Source organism: Akebia trifoliata, chromosome 6 (assembly GCF_017979445.1).
Source record: "Akebia trifoliata isolate Shusen 1 chromosome 6, ASM1797944v1, whole genome shotgun sequence".
Classification (NCBI taxonomy): Eukaryota; Viridiplantae; Streptophyta; class Magnoliopsida; order Ranunculales; family Lardizabalaceae; genus Akebia; species Akebia trifoliata.
In genome coordinates this window covers 20,100,406-20,121,778 of record NC_141380.1, presented here as the reverse complement: position 1 = coordinate 20,121,778, position 21,373 = coordinate 20,100,406, and the positions used below count along the sequence as shown (strand labels likewise).

General features: G+C 33.9%; 1 protein-coding gene across 2 annotated transcripts; it reads right to left on the bottom strand.

The window, feature by feature from the left end:
* Positions 1-10,058: 10,058 nt before the first annotated feature.
* Positions 10,059-14,524, bottom strand: LOC147400379 (Plasma-membrane choline transporter family protein). Of its 2 annotated transcripts, none has more exons than XM_086446044.1 (5): positions 14,373-14,524; positions 14,028-14,273; positions 13,036-13,947; positions 11,327-11,560; positions 10,059-10,648 (listed from the first exon to the last, which is right to left on the bottom strand). In XM_086446044.1, the coding sequence occupies exons 1-5, from the start codon at positions 14,388-14,390 to the stop codon at positions 10,469-10,471; spliced, it is 1,590 nt and encodes a 529-aa protein (XP_086302170.1). In that variant the 5' UTR covers positions 14,391-14,524; the 3' UTR covers positions 10,059-10,468. The 2 variants fall into 2 exon arrangements, with proteins under 2 accessions (XP_086302170.1, XP_086302171.1); XM_086446045.1 differs by having other exon boundaries at positions 10,059-10,645.
* Positions 14,525-21,373: the final 6,849 nt, after the last annotated feature.

Below are 21,373 nucleotides of genomic sequence, written 5' to 3'. Positions count from 1 at the left end.
TGCTTGGTTTTATGTTGGGTACTGAAACTTGGTGGCTCGGATCATCCTTTTAGCTTTTTAACTTCATAGAGGTTTTCTTCTATTTTTCTTTGTTGTTCTAACTTTTGCCTAGATTGCCCTTTCAGGTGTTTAAACTAGCGAGCATGCTCTAACTTTTGCCTAGATCGCCTTTTTCATTTTTTCGATCTAGTGAGCTCTTTTTTTATTTTTTTATTTTTTTGCCAATGTCGTCCTTTTAGATTTTCAACCTTGCGAACTCGCCTTAATTTTTGCCTAAGTTGCCCTTTCGGGTTTTCAACCTAGTAGGCTTTTTTATATTTGCTCTAAGTGTTGTCAAGGCCGTCCTTTTGGATTTTCAACCTTACAAGCTTGCCTTAATTTTTGTCGAAGTCGCCCTTCGAGTTTTCAATTTATGAGGCTTTTTTCTTTTTCTTCCCCTTTTGAAATTTTGGAGTTATTATCTGATTATGTTTTGCTACCTTCCTTGACTTTTTCGCACAGTACTTAGAAGGACTTTCATGGGTAAGCTTAGGACTGGGTATAAAAAGAAAAGAATTTTGAGGCTCAAAAACCCGAATACCCCTTGTGTGGCATTTTCTCTTAAATTTTCTCTTTTTCCTTAAATTTTCTTTCTCATTTTGACAATATCTTTTTTTCGATTTTTTTTATTTTGTAAGGAAATCTATTTTATTTTTTTATTTTTTTATTTTGACGTAGTCGGGCCTGAAGTAACTTTTCAGGTTGCCTACGTATCCCAGAATTTTGGGATCAGACCAAAACGTAGTTCGAATTTTTTCCTCCCCTAGGTTAGGTGATCGGGCTGAGAAAGAAAAAGATTTTTTTTGTTGGAAAAAAGATTGCAAAGGACTGAGAAATGAGATATTGAACTGGGTAGCAGAAAATTTGATTTGATCAAAGATGGCCTCCTTAAATGTAGTACCGCTTTATCTTGTCAAGGTTGTTTGGTTCTGGTAGTTCAATTATATCATGATCTTGAAATCTAATGGCTTTTCCAATAATATTTCTTAATAAAAAAATCCTTCCAATTGGGTTCAGACTTCCTCCTATAGTCAAGGACGGGTGCTCAATTTTTTTGAAGTCTGATGGTTAAATCCTTGACTTGTAAGTGGCGAACTTTGACTTTCTTGTAAGTGACTCTTCTCTAATAAGTTTACACGTGGTACACAACTTCTAGGTTGTTTTTTTTCAATCTGGTTTAGCTCTTCGTACCTAATGACAAGCTTAATCTATTTTTAGCAACTGACTTTCCATCAAGACCTTGAGATACGGGATTTTCATTTCAACTAGTAAGATTGCTTTCATATCATGTACTAGAAAGTAAGGAATAGTTCCGGTGGAAAGCTGTATTTGAAGTACGACACCCCCATAGTGTGAATGGTAGCTTTTTTGACCAATCTTGGTGTGATTGACACATTTTCACGATGATTATTTTGAAACTCTCATTAGCCACTTCAACCGCTCCATTAATCTGAGAACGGTAGGGAGATGATGCCAGATCTTAAACTTTGAACATAGAGTAATAATCTCGACTTTGAAATGTGAGCCGTTATTAGAGATTAATTCCAAAGGTATCCTGTATCGACTTATGGCATTTGCTTTGACGAACTTTGCAACTTGAGATGCAGTGAGGACAATAGTGATATGTTTTATAACATCTTCTTTGATTTCATTAGTATTTCCATTCTATCGATTGAGTATCTATTCTATGTCAGATATCACCCAAGCTTGCACCTAACATATTCTCATCGAATCACGCACACAGCTCTTTTGAAATTTTTTATTAAATTCACTATCCCCTCGCATTCCTCTAGGGATGGAATGATTTCTATTTAAATTTCTTTAAGAATTATTTTCTGTTCTGAGGTCAATGACATTTGTTTTCTCAATTAAAGGTTGCGTCCGACCATTATCTTCTTGTTCATGAAAGAAATCTATCCTTGAAATTAGATTATTAGTTAATTCGTTAATGCGCTCGAGGTATTCAAAATTTTTTTTATCCAATCAAATTCAAATGGGGTGATAGAAACCTCTATAGGCTTGACAAACTAACTTAACTCAATAGAAAAAGAATAGACTCGATTTAAAGAAAACATGGCATTGATGGATTGATAAAAAAATTGGACTTATACTGACCTATATGACTCATGAAAACTTAAGACAAGTACTCACAACGGGCTTGATTATGGACTGAGGATTGAAGATATTACTTACAACCGGCACGACTGGGGCACTGTGATTTTCAGGGAACAACTATGTAATTTTGAGAAATTTTGGGGTCATTTATGATGATTCACTTGGTACTGACGTTTATTCTAACTGACCGGACTTACAACCCTAGCTAGATGATTGAACTTAGGTGTAAGGATAACCTTGTAACCTCAGTCGAAGGTTAATTTAATCAATTTCAGTATTACTCCCTTGATAACATTTTAAATGAACCCTGAGATTTTATTGAATTTTATGCACCAATCCATTAAACAATTTATTGCAATGATTATTTTAAAAAGAAAAATGATTTTATTGAATTATTAAAAATCATTAACAAATAATATTTTCATTGAATAACAATTTTCAACAAATTTGATTTAAACTATTTTTTTTTTTTTTTGCAAATCATTTTTTCATTTGTCTAGAAAAATACATTTTAGTAATTTTCCAAGGTCCAAGCAAAAAATAGATTTTTTTTGTAAAAATCATTCTTTTTAGAAAAACATATTTCAGAAATTTTCCAAGGTCCATTAAAAAATAAATCTTTTGTAAATCATTTTTCCTTCATTTTCTTTTCTTTTGGAAAATATTTTTTTTGAAAAATATTCTTCTTCCGGAAAACATTCTTCTTTTAAAGTGGGTTGAAACCTGAATTAACAAAGAGTTTGAATTCCATTTTGATTTAAATGGTCTGGCTCATCATGATTATTGGATCGAGATGGACTAGGTCATTATGAACCATTGCAAAGTTTTTAAAATGGATTTTTTATTGGGTTGGTGCACCCAGTAATACAGTAATTTCAAATAAGGTTAAAAAAATTGATCTTTAAGGAAAAAACCGTACATTCTTAATCTCATCATTTGTAAGGTCTATTCCAACAAGCAACCCGGGAACACCCACGATAAGTTTAAGTCATGACCAATAGGGGAGGTTTCTAGACTCTAGGTTTACTACGTATAATGTAATTCATCTGGCCACCCTTGCCCAAGTACACCTATATATCTCTCGATACATGATGACTTGGTTTAATAAGTCATATAGGTGATAATCTAAAACTCCAATTCAAATCTCTAAAGTCAAAAATAATTAGTTTAATCCCCACTTGAGAGGTGGTGCACGATGCTAAGCAAAGGCCAACTTAAATACCTCTTTTCTATAATAGACATTGTCTATCCCCCTCGTACAGTAGGGTACAACGGGACAGGATCTTGCTTAGGCACTGATTTGATCAAGAAGTGCAATTAGTAAACTTTGATATACCGTATAGGTACGAGTCTAGGGTTGGCGATCAGGACATATGACTTTGCAGCTTACAATAGGACAAAAGCTCATGTCGCTCCAGCCTGGGCGCATCGATATACCTTTCAGTGTCACCTGATCGAATGGTACTGATACCCCAGTTTTATATACCATCAAGGTACATGACTGGAGTTGTGGTTTTCATGCATGATGTCGTATTTCACGAGGAGACCGGGCCATACACTAGTGCCACATTGGCTAGAAGGGGCATGCAAGTGTACAAAGCAATAAACGTGCTAGTAGTGTTTGCAATACAGGGTGGGGTGTGCCAGGGTGTTTTCAGATAAATAGACCCGTAGGTCAAATCAAACCATCAATATATGGATATCAAATAAATTGATCAAGAAGTACAAAAATACCCAAAACGTCTATCATAGAGATATATCAATCAAATCATGACATATTAGATAGACAATCAATCAGATCATGGCAAAATAAAACGAAAGTAATCAATCAAGATGGCACATAAAGATTGAGATAGGCATAAGAAATTCTTTTTTATTTTTAAATATGAATTAAAACAAAAGAATTTTTTGTATGATCCAATCAAGGATGGCTTTGGGCGACCCAAAACAAATTGAGGTTTGAATGAACATAGAATTGAGGATAGCATGATAGCTGTTGAGATAAGGGGTAATGACTTTTTGTTTTTTTAGAAACAAATTTTTTTGTTTTTTTTTTTGCGATTTTTTTATTAAAATCATCTCCTCGTCATGAACAACATTAAAAAAAAGTAATTTTTTTATTTCTTAGCGCATCACTCACAAATAATTTATTTGAGAAGAATATAAAAAATAAAAAATCGTTTTCTACTAGCAGCATACCACGCATAAAATAATTTTTTTAATTTTATTTTTTTATGATTTTTTATTGGAATCTTCTCTTCACTACGAACAACACTAAAAAAAAATTTGTTTCTTAGCTCATCACTCGTAAATAATTTATTTGAGAAGAAGATGAAAAATAAGAAATTGTTTTCTATTAACGGCACACCACGCATAAAAATAATTTTTATTTTGATTTTTCTTTTTGCGATTTTTTATTGGAATCTTTTCCTCATTACGAATAACATTAAAAATAAATAAATTTGTTTCTTAGCGCATCACTCACAAATAATTTATTTGAGAAGAAGATGAAAAATAAAAAATTATTTTCTACTAACAACACAAAAATACTTTTTGTTTTATTTTTTTTAAAGATTTTTTTCTTGGATTTCTCTCCTCATCACAAACAACATTACAAAAAATAAATTTTTTTTTATTTCTTAGCACATCACTCACAAATAATTTATTTTCACAACTTATCACCCATGCATAGTAACGTGCTAAAAATTTTCTAAAACAAAAATAAAAATCTATGACTCTCACCCCAATCACCATCATTCCATCCTCCATTCATATGTCACTTTGAATCTTTCATTGTTTAAAGTCATCCCACAATGACCCTAGATTGGATCATAGAAAGTGATACTCCAAAATAACATACCCAAAATCAATCCAAATAATGTCAAGAAAAGATAATACAACCCAAAAATATAAAATAAACTAGATAAAAAAAAATGGGTTAACAATCATTATTTCATATCATTACCCTCTTGAAATCCTACATTATTTAGGGTCATTCTGAGTGATCCTAGATTGAGCCATAAAAAATATGCCAAAGTAAAATATTCACTATTCAAACAAGTAATCAATAATCGAGCCAAAAAGAATGATAAAAAAATAAACAAAGAAACAAACAACTAAAAATAAAATAAAAAACTAGGTCATTCTGGCAATGCTTCCCATACTTGGGACTTTTCAAGTCTAATCCTCAATAATCTCTAGTAGAGTCGCCACTAAAAACGCCCTCGATCCGTAAGGTGTGCGAATCCACTTCTGATTTTTGAGGTTGGCAGTCGCCACCTAGTTTTATAGTTCAAGAACTGAGCATTAACTTAAGATAGATAAAAAAATAACTAATCTACAAAAAGAAACTAAGTCCGGGGGATCACGTTATGAGGTTGGAAGGTGTTAGGTACCAATCCTGCTCGGCAAACGCCAGTCTCTACTATTTCCCAAGAAGATTACACTACTAAAAAAATGTAAAATAATAAAATAAAATAAAAGAGATTAAAAAAAAATATACCTATAGGATCGCAACGATTTGTTCTCTTAGAACTAGTAGAATGGTTCTTTGTAATATACTCTTCGCTTTGTTTCTATTACTAGATCCACTTCAGATCTTCAAGATGAAGTATCTCCTTAGATCTGAATGTTTCTTAAATTTTTTTGATGAATTTCTAATATTTTTTGAAGAGTTTCTGGGAGTTTGTGAACAAAAACTAAGGTTTGGATGATAGGTAAGGGGTTAGGACTTCAAAATCAATGTTTTGAGAAGGCTATGGAGGCTTTTTGACTTACTTTTTCTATGATTTTCTTTGAGCTGCGAGATTAGGTTGTTAAGGCTCTATATTTATAGATTTTTTTGAAAGAATTAACATTTGACAAAGTCTCCTTTTAGGATTTTGACTTAAGTCTTGTTTGATTGACTAGGTTTCTTTAGATTAGAATTTTAATTAGGGTTTTGACTTTAGTCTTATGAGATTGACTTGATATTTTAAATTAGATTTTTAAATCTTGCATACAATAAAAATATATTTTTAAGTTTTGTAGAGAACCCCCTAATTATATCTTTAATTATTTGGACCACCAGATGGAAGGGTCTTTTAATAAATATCTCTACTTAAATAAATGGGCAATCATCAACAATTTTGCCTAAAGGTTTAATTGATTAATTTTCTTAGTTCAAATTTTTAAATTAATTTTATTAAGGTTTCCTTTACGTTTATTAAAGTTTTATTGATTAATTTCGAAATTTAAACTTTTTCAAATTGAAAAATTATCATTTTACCCCTTGAAGAGAACTTTTGCGTTTGAAGTCATTTTTTATTTTTCGAGATGTTTTACAATCGATTTTTCATAAGGAATTCAATAGGATTATGAGTTTGTATCATTTATAAATTTTTGGTGTGAAATGATTGTTGACCCTATGAAGGGTATTTTCGTAATTTTGTCGAATTTGGTGAAAATTAAAAGAATGGTTTATTTTATTTCAATTTGTTGTTTTATGGGTTTGAAAGGATTTTCCTAAGCATAATGTGGGCTCTAAGGATGTTTTGATGTTAAGGGTATTTTGATAATTTGGTCATTTTTTAGTGATTTTTATCGTAATATTTCTTTTTGTTTGCAAAATGATGATTTCTATGTTTTTAGATCATATTTTCCTAGTATAGCATAGTTTCTAAAGTTTTGTTAGTTTGAGATACCTCATCCGAATTTCTGAAACATGTCTAGCAACAAAGTAGACATTGGAATATCGCCCATCATTGGGAATCGTCGCAATCGGGTTGACGAGTTGATTAATCAGGCAAGTACGAAAATGAGGTGTTTACAGTGGGGCGCCACAATCCTATAGATTTGAAATGGAAACCACACCGAAGAAAAATACAAGTACATAAACACAAAGAAAAGCTTCACAACAAGCTACTAATATGCCTTTAAGACTCAAAAAGCCAATCAACCACCGAGGAAGGCAAGACCACAGTATTGGGATGTGGACACAATAGAGTATTGACAAGTTATAGCATCAGAAGTGGTGAAGAGGTATGCAATCCAATTATGCCAAGAATCAAATTTCTTGGGGCTATAACCATCGTTACAATTCCAAAGGGCTACAATAGATAAAATCGAGAGGAAGTCCATAAGTTTGATAAGAGAAGAGGAAGACAAAGACTTCTTTCCGAACATTCAATCTTACCATTGTCGGGAATCTACCCAATGAGCTTCATGGGTGAAAAAAGTATTCTGCGACGACAAGAAGCAAAAAAGGCTAGATGAGCTAGAACTATAGGCGATGGTGAAAATCTCCATGCACAATGTCTACCCCAACAAAGCTCTAATGATTGCCTTGATAAAGTTATGAAATCCCTACACTCACACCTTCATCATAGTAGATATGGAGTATACATTTACGATAGAAGACGTGGTAAGATTGGCAAGGCTACTGGTTGGGAGAGAAATGGTTTATGTGCCAAAGAATGAACTCGATGATGTAAAGACTAAAAAAAGTCATTTTTTTAAAGGTTTTTATTTCAATATAAGTTTATTGAGGCAAGACTAGATAAATGTACAAGCTCGAGCTTGTTCGGACAAATATAAGTTTTCAGTCTACATCTTTGTAATTCATTGCTAGCAATGCTTACAAAAGGGATAGTTGTAGATACCCCAATTTGCCCAAACCGAGCCTCAAAGCTCATCAAAATCCAGCGAGAAAGGGTACAACCTAAAAGACTTCAAATTCATCAAGTAGGATCCATCTTCAAAAGAATCAAAGCTTTCATAAAAAAATTCATTCAAGATTGGCCTTCAATGACCAATGGCCAAGTTTAATTTTACTTTGGTCATTGGTTACCTAATGTTAGGGTAAAAATTTTTTTGGCCTACACTTACCTAATGTGAGGCTAAAAATTTCCTTGACCTTCACTCACCTAAGATTATTCACAAATTTGTTCTAGTCTTCACTCAAGTTAGACAATTAAGCTTAGAATGTGTGCACTTGAGTATTTTAGATTTTCTTAGGAAAATTACTTAAGCCATCTTTTTATTATTTTTTCTCAAAAAAACCCAAGCATTTTTCAATTTGCCTATGCATTAAATCTTCATTAATTTTGCACACTTGATTTTCTAGTAATTGTTCAATTATCCCAATCTTGACCCTTGGTCCCCACAAAGAGTCAATTACCTTCTTACCTATAATTTGTTGAGACTCAGTTAAGGTAATTGACTTTTAAATCCATTACTCTTATTCTTAATTCAAGATACTTTCTCCTAAGTTTCATACAATTTGACTATAATTAAGGGACCTTGGCTCTTTTAATCATTAATAAGAACTTTCTAGAATCCCAAAGGCAATTACTCTTTTATCCTCAAGTTGTTAAGAACTTATCCAATTCAATTGACTTAAAAGTCTCAATTCTCTTTGTTAATTACATGTCATTGCCCCTAAGTTCTCTAGAATTTGATCAAGATCAGATTCAAATTACTAATTTATTGGACAAAAAAAAAATTTAAAACCTTTTTATGGTGTCCATTCACACCATAAGCTCTTTGAAAGGTGGCGGCGACCCCTAAACTCATGTAGATAAGGTAAAAATCCATTGAATCTCATATATCTACACTACATTAGTGCCCCAACTTGATAGAGGGAGGTAGATTCGCCATTGAAACTAGTGTTGACATGTTAGAGGTACGATAAAGAATATGCCTTTACATATGGGTTTTGGAATAGAAAAAAGATTTTTAACAAGAGGTTGAAAGGAAGGAATTGAAGATAAAGTTGAATGAATTAGAGATCTCGAAGATTATGGATTTATTATTAGAATAATCAAGGGTTTTATTATAGAGGTTGAGGTTAATGGATTGAAGAAAAAGTTTAATAAGTTAAAACAGATGTTGGTTTTTTGAGTAAGATAACCAAAGAGGTTGAAATCAATGTTTTGAATCACTGTATTTTTAAATCACTCAAGTTTTTCCTCCCTACTACTTCGGACCATGGCCTCGAGCTCCAAAAGGAATTTTTTTTTCTATAATTCCTTATAGCATTTTGATAGTTGAGAAAGCGCTAGGTCGACAAGACAATAAAATCAGTTCCTTTATATTTGGGAATTCGGTGTCTGTACATTTTCAAAGCTTTTGATCAAGCTTATTTTGTTTTTTTTCAATTATTATTTGTTATTAAATCTGATCAAGGACATGAGGGCCGAGGTGTGTTTTTTTTTTTTTTTTTTTTTGGAAAATTAAATGAAAAACCGTCAATGAGGGACTTATTTAAATACCCTTAACTTTTGAGTGATAACTTGATTATTCAGTTTAGTAAACTTTTTCTTTCTTGCTGCTCCCTCACTCCTTCCAAATTGGAGTTCGACTTTTTAAACGTTGATCTTGACGCTTGAATCATTGACCTTGACGCTTTAGATAAGATTATGGTTAATCTCAACCTATTTTGATCCAATTGTCCAGCTCGATCTTTTTACAAGCTTTTATCTCAACTATTTAAATCATTGATATAAGGATGCAAATGGTCGATCTCAATCATTTTCTTATCTAAAATGATTGATCCCAACCTTTTTTGTTCCGGACTGAGATCAACCTTGCTTACAAGCAATATCTTTACTAATGGACTATCGAGTCACTGAACAAAAGTTACACTGAGCATTGTAGAAAGAAGTCTCCTCACCCTCATTCTATGCTAGAAAAAATATTTATTCTTTCGAAATTTATGTGCTAAGCTGATAAACCAATTACATGATGCCATATGTATTAAATGAGTAAGAGTGATTGGAGAGTAAAGAGAAAATTTTGTAGCGGTTTAATTGCTTTATTTATTTATTTTTTTTCAATACACATGGCATCATGCCATTGGTTCATCAGCATAGCACATAAATTTGAAAATAGTAAATATCTGTTCGAAAAAGTGCTGCTACAGAACATTACAAGAAAAACGTGCCAGAGCCTCCCCCTTCCAATTGTGATATGATGTTGCTTGACGTATGGTGTACACAATAATTTCACAATTGAAAACATGCTTTACAAAACTTTACATCTCGTACCCCACAAGTTTTCTTTAATTATTTTGGTGACTCATATCCACCCACTTTTTCCCATGTACATGTCCTACACATTTATTACAACAATAAGACGATACCATCTCTTGTTTGTTGCTTCGGTTGCGAATCTTAAGAAATCCAATAAAGAATGAGCCATAATAAATAAATATTATGGTCCTCGTCGTCACGGTCACCACTACCACTAACCCATTTAGTTGGATCGATCCCTTGGCCACAATCGAGTGTGATGCAACTGTTGTACGAATCAGACTCTGTATCCAAAATGGTAGATCTTAGGCTGTAACGCGACGAGGAACTCGAGGGGTTGGAGCAATAACATCACGACCCGATTTTATCATGCTGATGCGGTCGGGGATGATCTTGTCGAATAGCCTGTTCTCCGGGTTCTCCGCATAGCACACATAGTAACAACACACACATGCGTGCGGCAATGCCATGGCGATCCTTGTCTGCTAAACATTAAAATCAACAAGTAACTATATATCCAAGTCAAGAAAATAATTGATCTACCCTCCAATACAAACTCAAAAATGAACCGAGTCAGGTCAGAGATTCAACCGAGCTATTAGATTATAAATTTTAATATATATTTATTTGACTCATTCAAAGGCTTTGAGTTTTAAAACTATGAAACAAATTAAGCATGAGATGTCATCAGGAGCGGAGTCAGGATTTTATCTACGTGGGGGGCAACTAAGACTTACAAATTTCTTGTGTGGCCAATAGCGTGAGATTTCTTTATTTCCATTGTAAATCCTTATAATTTTTAAAAATTCTTGTGGGGACAAGTGCCCCTACCGTAAATCCTCCCCTGGATGTCATCAACCTCAAATCATTTTTTTTTTCAACAAAAACTCTTCATAAAAATAAATTAAGGGCAAAAAGAAAGGGTTTTAGTGTTGCTATATATAGTGCTTTTCCTAAATCTTCAAGGCTAAAAAGATTTATTTACAGAAGTACCATTGAATAATGTTTGATAAAATCATTTTTTTTTTTTTTTTGTCATTAGAAGATGAATAAGAATTGCTTTTTAAGAATTTTCAGTACTTGCATTAGAGGTTAGCATTTCCCATCATAGAATTATATAAATATAAACTAAACAATCAAATAAAACCATTTGAACCACCAACCATGAGATATCCAACGAAGAAGGCAAGGAGGGAAACAGTGGCTGTGAAATTCTTGTGCACGGCCGCAGTCCATGAGGCAGTGACAATGACACAAATTGAGCCACTACAGATTCCAGTCAGAAAACAAACTGAGCTGGTTATGTCCGAATCCACGATTTGTTCCATCTCTTGCCCCTCAAACAGCCTCCAAGTATCCTGTGATGCCCTCACAAATCCCTTTCCGTAGGCAGCTATCTGCAGAAATTAATAATACACATTCAATTTATTTTCAACACTCCTTGAAACAGTTTACTTCGATCCATTGCATTTGATATCAAAATTACAATTTGTAAACTTTATACATGTAGAGATGAGATTGTCCTAGTTTGGATGAGCATGTTCATCTCAATACTGAATCTATTTTATTGATTATAATAAGGTTTACAACATCACATTTAATTTGAGCAGTGATTCAAAGTCAGGTGATTCTATCATGGTATAACCAAGTTTGGATTCGGCAATTATTTTGATGGGTTGGTTCGGTGTAGTTCAAATAAATCAAGGAAACTTTTCAAATAAACTAGGAAAATTTTTGAGGATTATACAAATGATGCTTTTGGGTTTCTTTCCATAATCATTAGAGTATATTTAAAATGATATTTTTTTAGAACAAAATTTGAATTTTGAACTTAATACAACTGTGTATCATCATTATTGAAGTTTGAATCATGTGTTCTCCATAAAAGCAAAACCCCTAAAGTTTTTATCTTGTGTTATCCAAAAACCAAAACCCTAAATAATGTAGAATCCTAGGTAGGCACATTGAGTCAACCAATGTCACACATTCTAAAAAGTGCCATGTATGATGATCGAGTAATACACATGAGAAAGAAAATGATACAAATGCTGATTTCTTAAATCATGGGCTCAAATAGTCGAATGAAGAGAATCATAAAACAAAGGGTAAGGATTGGTGGGTCGGAGAAGACCATCCATGGATACCAAATCATATTGTGGGACATTTCTCTAAATATAGAAGAACCTATCATAGGTCATTCTTGGAAAATGAACTGATGACATCTCAAGCTCGAGCAATGAAGGTGACAAGTTCGAAAACTGTCACCAGGTCATGAACATGTCAATACCAACAAGACTAACCATAATAAGTGGGGGGCATTATTGTCTTTCCAATTCATCTTGTACTTCCATAGATAAAGCCTTGGGAGTCACTAACCAGGGGATCACAATGAGAGATGGAGATAATTGCCTACTATGAAAATTTTATCATACTAGCCTCAACTCCTTCCTTTGAATCCTTGTTCTTCTCTTTATGTCCTTCATGGATATAATGGTGATTGAATAACTACTGACTTGGTTTAGATGAAAATCAAAGTCACTCTATCCAATCTTCCACCTTCTCGATACTCATAAAAAACAGGTCAAGACGGGTTCTTATCACTTGGGATCCATTATTTCCATACCACTAGAGGTTAGAGGAAATATTCAAGAGTGGGCTTTGGTTTTAATTACTCAATTATAAATAGGGAATATTTTTTGTCCATTAGAGATCTTTTAATTGAGATCCATGTTCTTAAGATGAGCCCCACATCTAAAAGTTAGTAGTTACTAGTTAGTATCTATGCTACTAATTGATTATATATCATCAATTACCTCAAGTAAAAAAGTGCAAAGAAATTAAAAGTAGTGGAAATATGGAAACATGTCAATACCTGAACATAGGCCCAGCCATTTCCATACCGGAAGATAGACTCCATAACTTTGAGGCAACAATGGGCACATGAGAACATAAACTCATCTTCCCCTTCAAGCAAATTAAGACCTCTAGCTATGATCCTCAATGCTTCTATGGCCGGCACGAAGAGTGATCCAAGGCAAGCGCTTCCGAGATTCCTTGACATTGCTCTTTGGAAGCAAAATTGGGTATTAGATTGCATTCCTCTAAGATAATATAAAGCGATAACCCGATTTACCGTCAAATTAGCAACATTTCTTAACACCTCAGTTGTCCAAGCCAAGCTCAAAACCAATGCAATTATGATCAATGGTGGGAAGTAAAAATTAAAGGCTCCAATCACAGCTAATACCCAAAGAGACATCCATATGAACCCAATACCAAGCATCCAATAAGTGGGTTGGTTTAAATCAGGGAATTTCGCAACAGGCTCGAGCGATTTTGATAGGACTCGAGCCGTGAACCCGATTCGTTGAGTGGCCCAACAAGAGTAGAGACCATTACCAATTGCAAAGGCGACAAGGGCTACTCCTACACCATCTGTTGAGGCTTTTTGGAAACAAAGAAGGAGAATTCCAGCTGATAGTGATGTTGTAAAACTACTCCAAAGTATGAATTTAACCATGAAAAGTGGCCATACTCTTACAGCTTTTTGCCATGAAAAGGCAAGAATTATACTAAGAAGTCCTGCAGCTTCAATTTGTGGCAACCAATACTCTAACACCCTTTTTTCTTGTCTTTGAATCTTTCCTCCTTTTAAAACCCCTTCAACTGCTTTGTATCCAAGAAAACAAACTAACCCAATTGCAACAACCATGTGGAGTAGAAATAGAAACAGAGAGATTCTATTGGTGTAAGATCTTGAGTTTAGTGTAGATGAATTTGATTGCTGAAAAAAAAAAATACCCATATCTTAATAAATTCTAAAATCAGCAACAAAAAAGAAAAAGTTGTGTCTAGGAATCTTACTTGAGGGGTTGTGAGAGGTTGTTGAGCAGGAGAGGGAGTGGGGACTTGAGAGGCACCTTGAATGACAATCCTAAGAGGATTTGTTGGGTTCAAATTATGTAATCTTGACACCATAAATTCTCTATGAGAAGACTGCTCTTGAAAATTACCAATCTCATAATCTTTCTCCTTTTCCTTGACATCTTGATCTCCATTATTATCCTTCTTGTTCTTCTCTTCATTTTCTTCTTCTTTCTCCATCATCACCTAAACAACAAAAACCAAAACAATCTCTGCTACTTCAACAAACCATATTAAAAAAGAAAAAAAATTGAAGTAGAAATCATGGTTGTTGGTAGATCTTACAGGGTCTGAGACACCCATTAATGGCTAGGAAGATTATTATTACGAGATCGTACAGGCGGGCGGTCTTCTGTGTTTGGTATGTTGGGTTTATTACTTTTTAAATGTTGGTGTGTGGGTTAGTATTTTTACCCTGCTTTTGAATCTTAAATAGGGTGGGCGATACGTACAAGGGAAAAATACTGGTATGATTCTGAAACGTGTTTGAGCCCAGATGACTCGGACGATTCGTCACAGTCTTCAAGGCTGATGGTAACGTGAATAGTCCACCGCATTGATTGATATTTGGCACTATATTCGAATTTTGGATTTCGGATCAATTGGATTTTGGATAAAATCCGATCCATTTTATTCCTTAAAAGTACAAAATTCAATTGACTCATCCAATATTTTGGATAGACTGAATTCATGAACATGCCATCAAGTCAATTGGGTTTCTTATATTTTAGAGCATAAAATGGATTGGATTTTATTCAAAATTCAAATTTAGCATATTTGGATTGTTGGAGTAAATCCAGACAAAACAAATGAGTCATATGATTTGATGTCTCTTGATCCAAGTCCGATATAGATCAATCTTTACATCCGCCAAAATTTAAGTGATGGAACGTGTACAGAGCCGTAAGTTATGCCCTATGCATTTTATCTCCTCACTATAAAGATTATCATCCTTATCAAAAATCAACCCATTCTAAAATTTCTAACCCATATAGGACAAAAGACATAGGACAAATAATAGGGTGCTAAATATGACCCCTAAATAATATATTGCTTTGAAAACTAAATTTTCAGGTTTTTCAAAATATTTTTTTTCGAATTCTTATTAAAATAAAATGATTATAATGGTAAAATAAAATAGTATAGCAATTAAAAAGGAAGTACAACAGAAAAAAAATTGTTGAATGTTTTAGAATTATCCGACCTAACCTAACCCGAATCAAGTAATTTGGGTTGTGTCGAATCCAAATTAAGTAAAAGTCAAATGATTTGGATATAATTTTATCTAGTAGAATCCGAATCATATTCAAATCCAAATTAAAAAAAAAAAAATTAGATTTGAATATGGATATAGTTGGATCTGATCCATGTCAAACCCATTTTAATAAGCCATCTATTTTTATATAAAATTATTTATTTATTTATATATTAACTATTAAAATATAGATTTTGTGACTAAACATGTGTTAATTGAGCCTAATAGCCCACTAGCTCATCCCCACCTATTTTGAAATATAATGGTTAAGTCCCTGATATTGAACCTACAAAGATATGTCTTGGTTCAAAATTTTTGACCTCATTAAATTGAGATGGAGTAGGATTTAATATTATCCATTCTAATCTGACCTATTATCATATTTTATAGATGGGTCCCGTTCAGCAACACACATTTTGGCAAAACATTTTTCAAAACATGGGTTAGAGGTCTTGGAATGGGCTGATTTTTGGTGAGGATGATCTCTACGGTGAGGAGACCATCCTCACCAAAAATCAGCCCATTCCAAAACTTCTAGTCCTAGTTTACAAGTTGAAAAATCGTGGACCGTCCATTTTTTGTAAATCATTTTTGATGGGGTTAGAAGTTTTGGAATGGACTGATTTTTGGTGGTGATGATCTCCTCACCGTAGATATCATCCTCACCAAAAATCAGCCCATTCCAATACCTCTAACCCATATTTTGAAAAATGTTTTGCCAAAATATTTGTCAAAATGTTTGTTGCTGAGCATTTCCCTTTATAGATATATTTAGCTAAGTTGGCAAAAGCGGATTCATCTATAGTAGTGAGTCATTTGATGTGGAAAAGAGATAGACAGTTTAAAGAGAAAAGTTCTGCTTTCATTCTGTTGAGAGAGAAAACTGTGAAGGTTGCTTGGGGTGGCTCTACTTTTTTTTACCTTGATCAAGGAACTTCATAGCCCTTGGGGGATTGTCCCCCAGAGTGTGGAGCGACGGGTCCTTCCGATTTTTCTTTTTTTCTTCTTTTATTATTTACTCTAAACTCATTTTAGGCTTTAATGGTGGCCTCGTCTTTTGGATTCTCATGGGAGAGTCTTTTTAATAAAGCTTAAAGTTCAAGTTTGACGGGCTTGGATCTTTTTCAAGTTTAAAGACATAGTAATGGTAAAGGTTCTAAACGACATTATTGAGGAGGAAGCCCTACGTGGAGGTATTTTTTAGTTAGCTACATGTTGGGATGATGGCCTTTTTTTCATGGGTTGAAAATAGCAATTACGTGAATGTGGAAGTTGAAGGGTCACCTTAATGTTCTTTCTTTATACGATGGATTCTATTTGTTTAACTTCACAAACCAAGAGGATTGTGAAATTCCGAGCTTTGCACCGTGTCTAGAGCTATAAGGGGTGAATAAGTAAAACTAAAAATCCTTTTAATTCTCCTAGATTATATCTAAGAAAGACAATTGATGAGATCAAGATACCAAAATAATTTCACCACCCAAGAAGCTATCCTGAGTCTCAAGATTATGCTAAAGTAAGTAAATACATAAATATGCATAAGCTCAACTTAAATCACTCATGGCAAACCATATAACTCTAAAATATAATGTAGACATTTTATCAAACATTTGATAATAATGCTTCTTCGTCAAACTTGTAGATTTTGTCCTTAGGGAATCCACAACTTAGTTTTCTTGAGTAGAGTCATCAACTCTTTCCAAGAGCTTGGTTTTGACTAGAACCAAGATCGTCTAGATAATGAAAGTAAAATGAAAACAAACTTACAAGAACTTAACTCAACTTGATTGATCTTCCAATAAATGGGTTGAGTTCTTCATATCCTTGAGGATTTCTTCATCATCACTTTGACTCCTTGCTTCAAGAGGATGCTACAAGTTCCATTGATGTATTCCAATATGTGTACAAGGTTAGGGTAAAGGAATGAACAGGGTCAAATAAGAGAAGGCTTAAGTTGTGGGTGGGGTTCAACTTATGTTTGGGCTTTCCATGCTTGAGAAGACTTTCCAATGGATGAAAGATAGAAGCAAGTCCTCTCTTGTGCTTAAAATAACCCAAGAATGAACTCAAGAGCTGAGTTTTTATAGGTTTTTGAAACACAAAAAAAAACATACCGGTGGTGTCAGGTTGATTCTCAACTGCGAAGGGTGCTCCAGCGGCCATATTTTCAATTTTTTGGACCGTTGGAGCACTCACCTAGTACCATTGGATGATAGCCTGATGCCCTTGGTAGAAAATGGCCTTTGCTACTAAAGCCCTTGGTGAACAACCTGACGGCACCAAGTAAATTATCAAAATGCCCTTTTTGGTCATTTAGACCATATCTTGCTCCTAGAAGCTCTGATGAGCAAACCACTCAGGAATTTCGTAAATCTTACTAAATAGAAGGTTCAAAAACTTTCATCAAGGGGTAGGCCATGGCCAAAGTGGTATAATTATAAAAATACCCTTTAGGCCATTTCATGTCAAATTGAGCTCTCGAGAAGTCCGGTAATTAAACGATTCAAAGATTTAATAGATCTTTCTTATATAAGATCCCCAAACACTCACCAAGGATGGGTGATGGTCTAAGAGTAGTTAAATTATCAAAATACCCTTTATTACCATTTAAAGCTCCCAAAAACTTCAATGAATGAATGGGTCAAGGTATTTACCAATATAAGTCGACCTAACATTCATCTAGGTGTTGAGGAATGGTCCAGGTAGTTTCATTATCATTTATGTTTTATGCACACACATAATAACCATTTTGTCAATGTGTTTGAGATTAAACGGCTTTACTAAGGTCTTGACATCTTCAATTGTAAACCAGACCGACACACAACTTAAGTCTCGGGATTGATAAAATGTGAAACTAACAATCTCTCCCTTTGTCAATTACTAGACAAAACATAATCTAGACTAAATAGTCTGGGAAATATTTCCAAAATGACCAATACACTTACTCGATTAGAATCTTGTAAAAGTGTTTAAAAATAAAATTCTAAGAATCTAAATGTTTCGCTCCCCCTTAGGTACTGCTTCTCTTGCTCCCCCTGAAAGATTTACCTGTAAGATTCAACTGGAACAATACACACAAGTGGAAACATTATTCTTCTCCTTTTTGTCAGTACTTGACAAAGGGCGTAATTAACCCAGTGTTGATACAATATATACCAATAAGCATAGGAGAAAAATAAATATGCAAACAATAATTATGAATATCAAAGCAAGATGCATAGTGGAAGCAAATAGAAACATGTCAAAAATGATATAACTATTAAACATAGGCATAGCATGATAAACAACAAATACATAATGCAATAAATTAGTGCCGGAACATGCATATGTGTGCAAACAAAATAGAAGATATGCAAATAATCGATCATAAGCAAACAACATAAAGGCAAAAGATTTTACTATTAAAAACATACATAATTGTCGATATTACAAAATAAAAGTCAATGATACAAGGACATGACTCAAACAAATAGACAATAGACTACAACTCACACGAAACAACAATCCAACTACCTAAGAGATATATACGATACCGAAACATCACCAAAGTCACCCGAGGTAGTGGGGTTAGCATAAAAAAAGGGTCGTAAGATTGAACAAGATGGCGAAGGTATTGCTGAATCTTCTCCATACGAGATTCGATCCAGACAGTAGATTGTTTTAATCATTCTTGTGACTGGAGAATCATACGTTGTTGCTAGCCAAGGGCTTGCTACTAGTGCTTCAGATTGGACAAACGAGCCTCAATGTCGAACTCTTGGCCAAGGTTATCAATGGGAGGCATTTGAGCATCTGGGGACTCCTCATCTAACGGTGAGGAAGGAAGTTGAGGGGATCGGGGGAGCCAACGATTAGTTTGAGCATGTTGGCCAGATTGGTGTCGCCAAAGGTCTTGGCTGAAATCAAATGGGGAAGACTGACACCAAGCTAGCTAAAACACAAGGGTGAGATGCGATATGAGATGTCTAAAGCTGAAATACTTCTTGAACTTTTGAGACGCTGACAAAACAATGTATTGAAAGATGAGCGTCGATAAACACATTGGAACACCTTGAGCCATGCAATATACAAAATCATATTGATGGGATGCCAACTTAGATGTATTTCCAATGCGAAGGTATAAATTTTAGAGGAAAATTTGTGTATGATCTGCAATGGAGTGAACATGCTTATCGAGCGAAGATCGCCATCTTTGGAATCTGAGCCTTATGGTGGGACCACCTAACATTTGTTGGAGTTGGTTCTATCAAAGTAAATAGTCAGACTTCAGCATAGGCATGGGAATGCTAGTGACAAGGCTCCTAATAGTTTACCAATGAGATAGGGGATAACCATAGTGTGGAGAGGCAACTGAAGATGGAATGCGATGACAACAACAAACGGGAGGTTGAATGTCAATTCCGTCACACTAGCATAAAAATTGAGCGGACGCATTAGATAAACATCGCCACCAAAATGGATCGCCTTTTCCCAAGCCACAAGATCAAGTAGATCAAGCACGTTAAATTTGTGGGTGGTGGCTTTTTCAATGTTGATTTTACAAACAACAAAGCACTTCTTGAAAGAGGTATATCGTGTGACGTAACCATCATAGCTTGTAGGGTTGGTCTCTATCAGATTCGGAACCCTCATCAAGCATTTAAGAGGGTAAAGGCGGAGGGGAAGATGGAGGAACGAGGTGAGAAAAGGAAGCCACATCTGTAGACACCTCATTTTTTGCATATGCCTGATTGATCAACTCGTCAACTCGATTGTGACAGTTCCCAATGATGGATGAATATTCCAATGCTTTTTATTTGTTACTACATATGTTTCAAAACATTCAGATGAGGTATCTCAAGAAAACAAAACTTTAGAAACTACGCTACACTAAGAAAATATGACTCACAACATAAAAATCATCATTTTTCAGACAAAAAGAAATTTTATGATAAAAATCACTAAAAAATGATCAAATTACCAAAATACCCCTAACATCAAAACATCCTTAGAGCCCACAGTACGCTTAGAAAAATCCTTTCAAACACATAAAATGACAAATAAAAATCAAATAAATCATTTCGTCAACTTTCACCAAATTTGACAAAATTACGAAAATACTTCTTATAGGGTTCACCATCATTTAATGCCAAAAAATTTATGAGTGACACAAACCAATAATCCCATTGAATTCCTTATGAAAAATTAATTTCAAAACGTTCTAAAACATCAGAAAATGACTTTTCAATGCAAAAGTCCTCTTCAGGGGCAAAATGGTAATTTTTAAATTTTAACAATTTAAAATTTTAAAATTAATAATTAAAATATTAATTAATATAAAGTTAAATCTTAATTAAAATTAAAAATTTTAAGCCAATCAATCAAGCTCTCAGGCAAAATCGTTGATGGTTGTCCACTTATTTAAGTGGAGCCCCCTGATATTTATTAATAGACCCCTCCATCTAGGGGGCCTAAAGAATTAAAATTTAATTAATGGGGGTTCTCCAAAAATTAAAAATATATTTTTTCATTGTACGTAAGAATTAAAAGTTAAAACCTAGTCAATCAAATAAGACTTAAGTCAAAACCCTAATTAAAACCCTAATCTAAATAAACCTAGTCAATCAAATAAGACTTAAGTCAAAAATCCAATTCATCTTATCTAAAAGAAACCTAATTAAACACCAACTCTTCCAAAAAAAATATATAAATAGGAGTTTCCACAACCCAATCTCACAGGTCAAAATAAATCCTAGAAAAAATAGGTCAAAAAGTCACCCTAGCCTTCTCCAAACCCTAATTTTGAAGTCTTAACTCCCTACCTATCATTCAAATCCTAGTTTTCACTCAAAAAATATTCAGAAACCTTCCAAAAACATCCAGAAATCCTTCAAAATAAGCATAGGAAATACTCAGATCTAGATACCTCAACTTGGAGATCAAAAGTAGATCCAGTAACGGAAATAAAATAAGGAATCTCATACAATGAGTCTCTCCACCAGTTCTGAGGGAAAAAATCATTGCGATCATCTAGGTATACTTCTTATTTTTT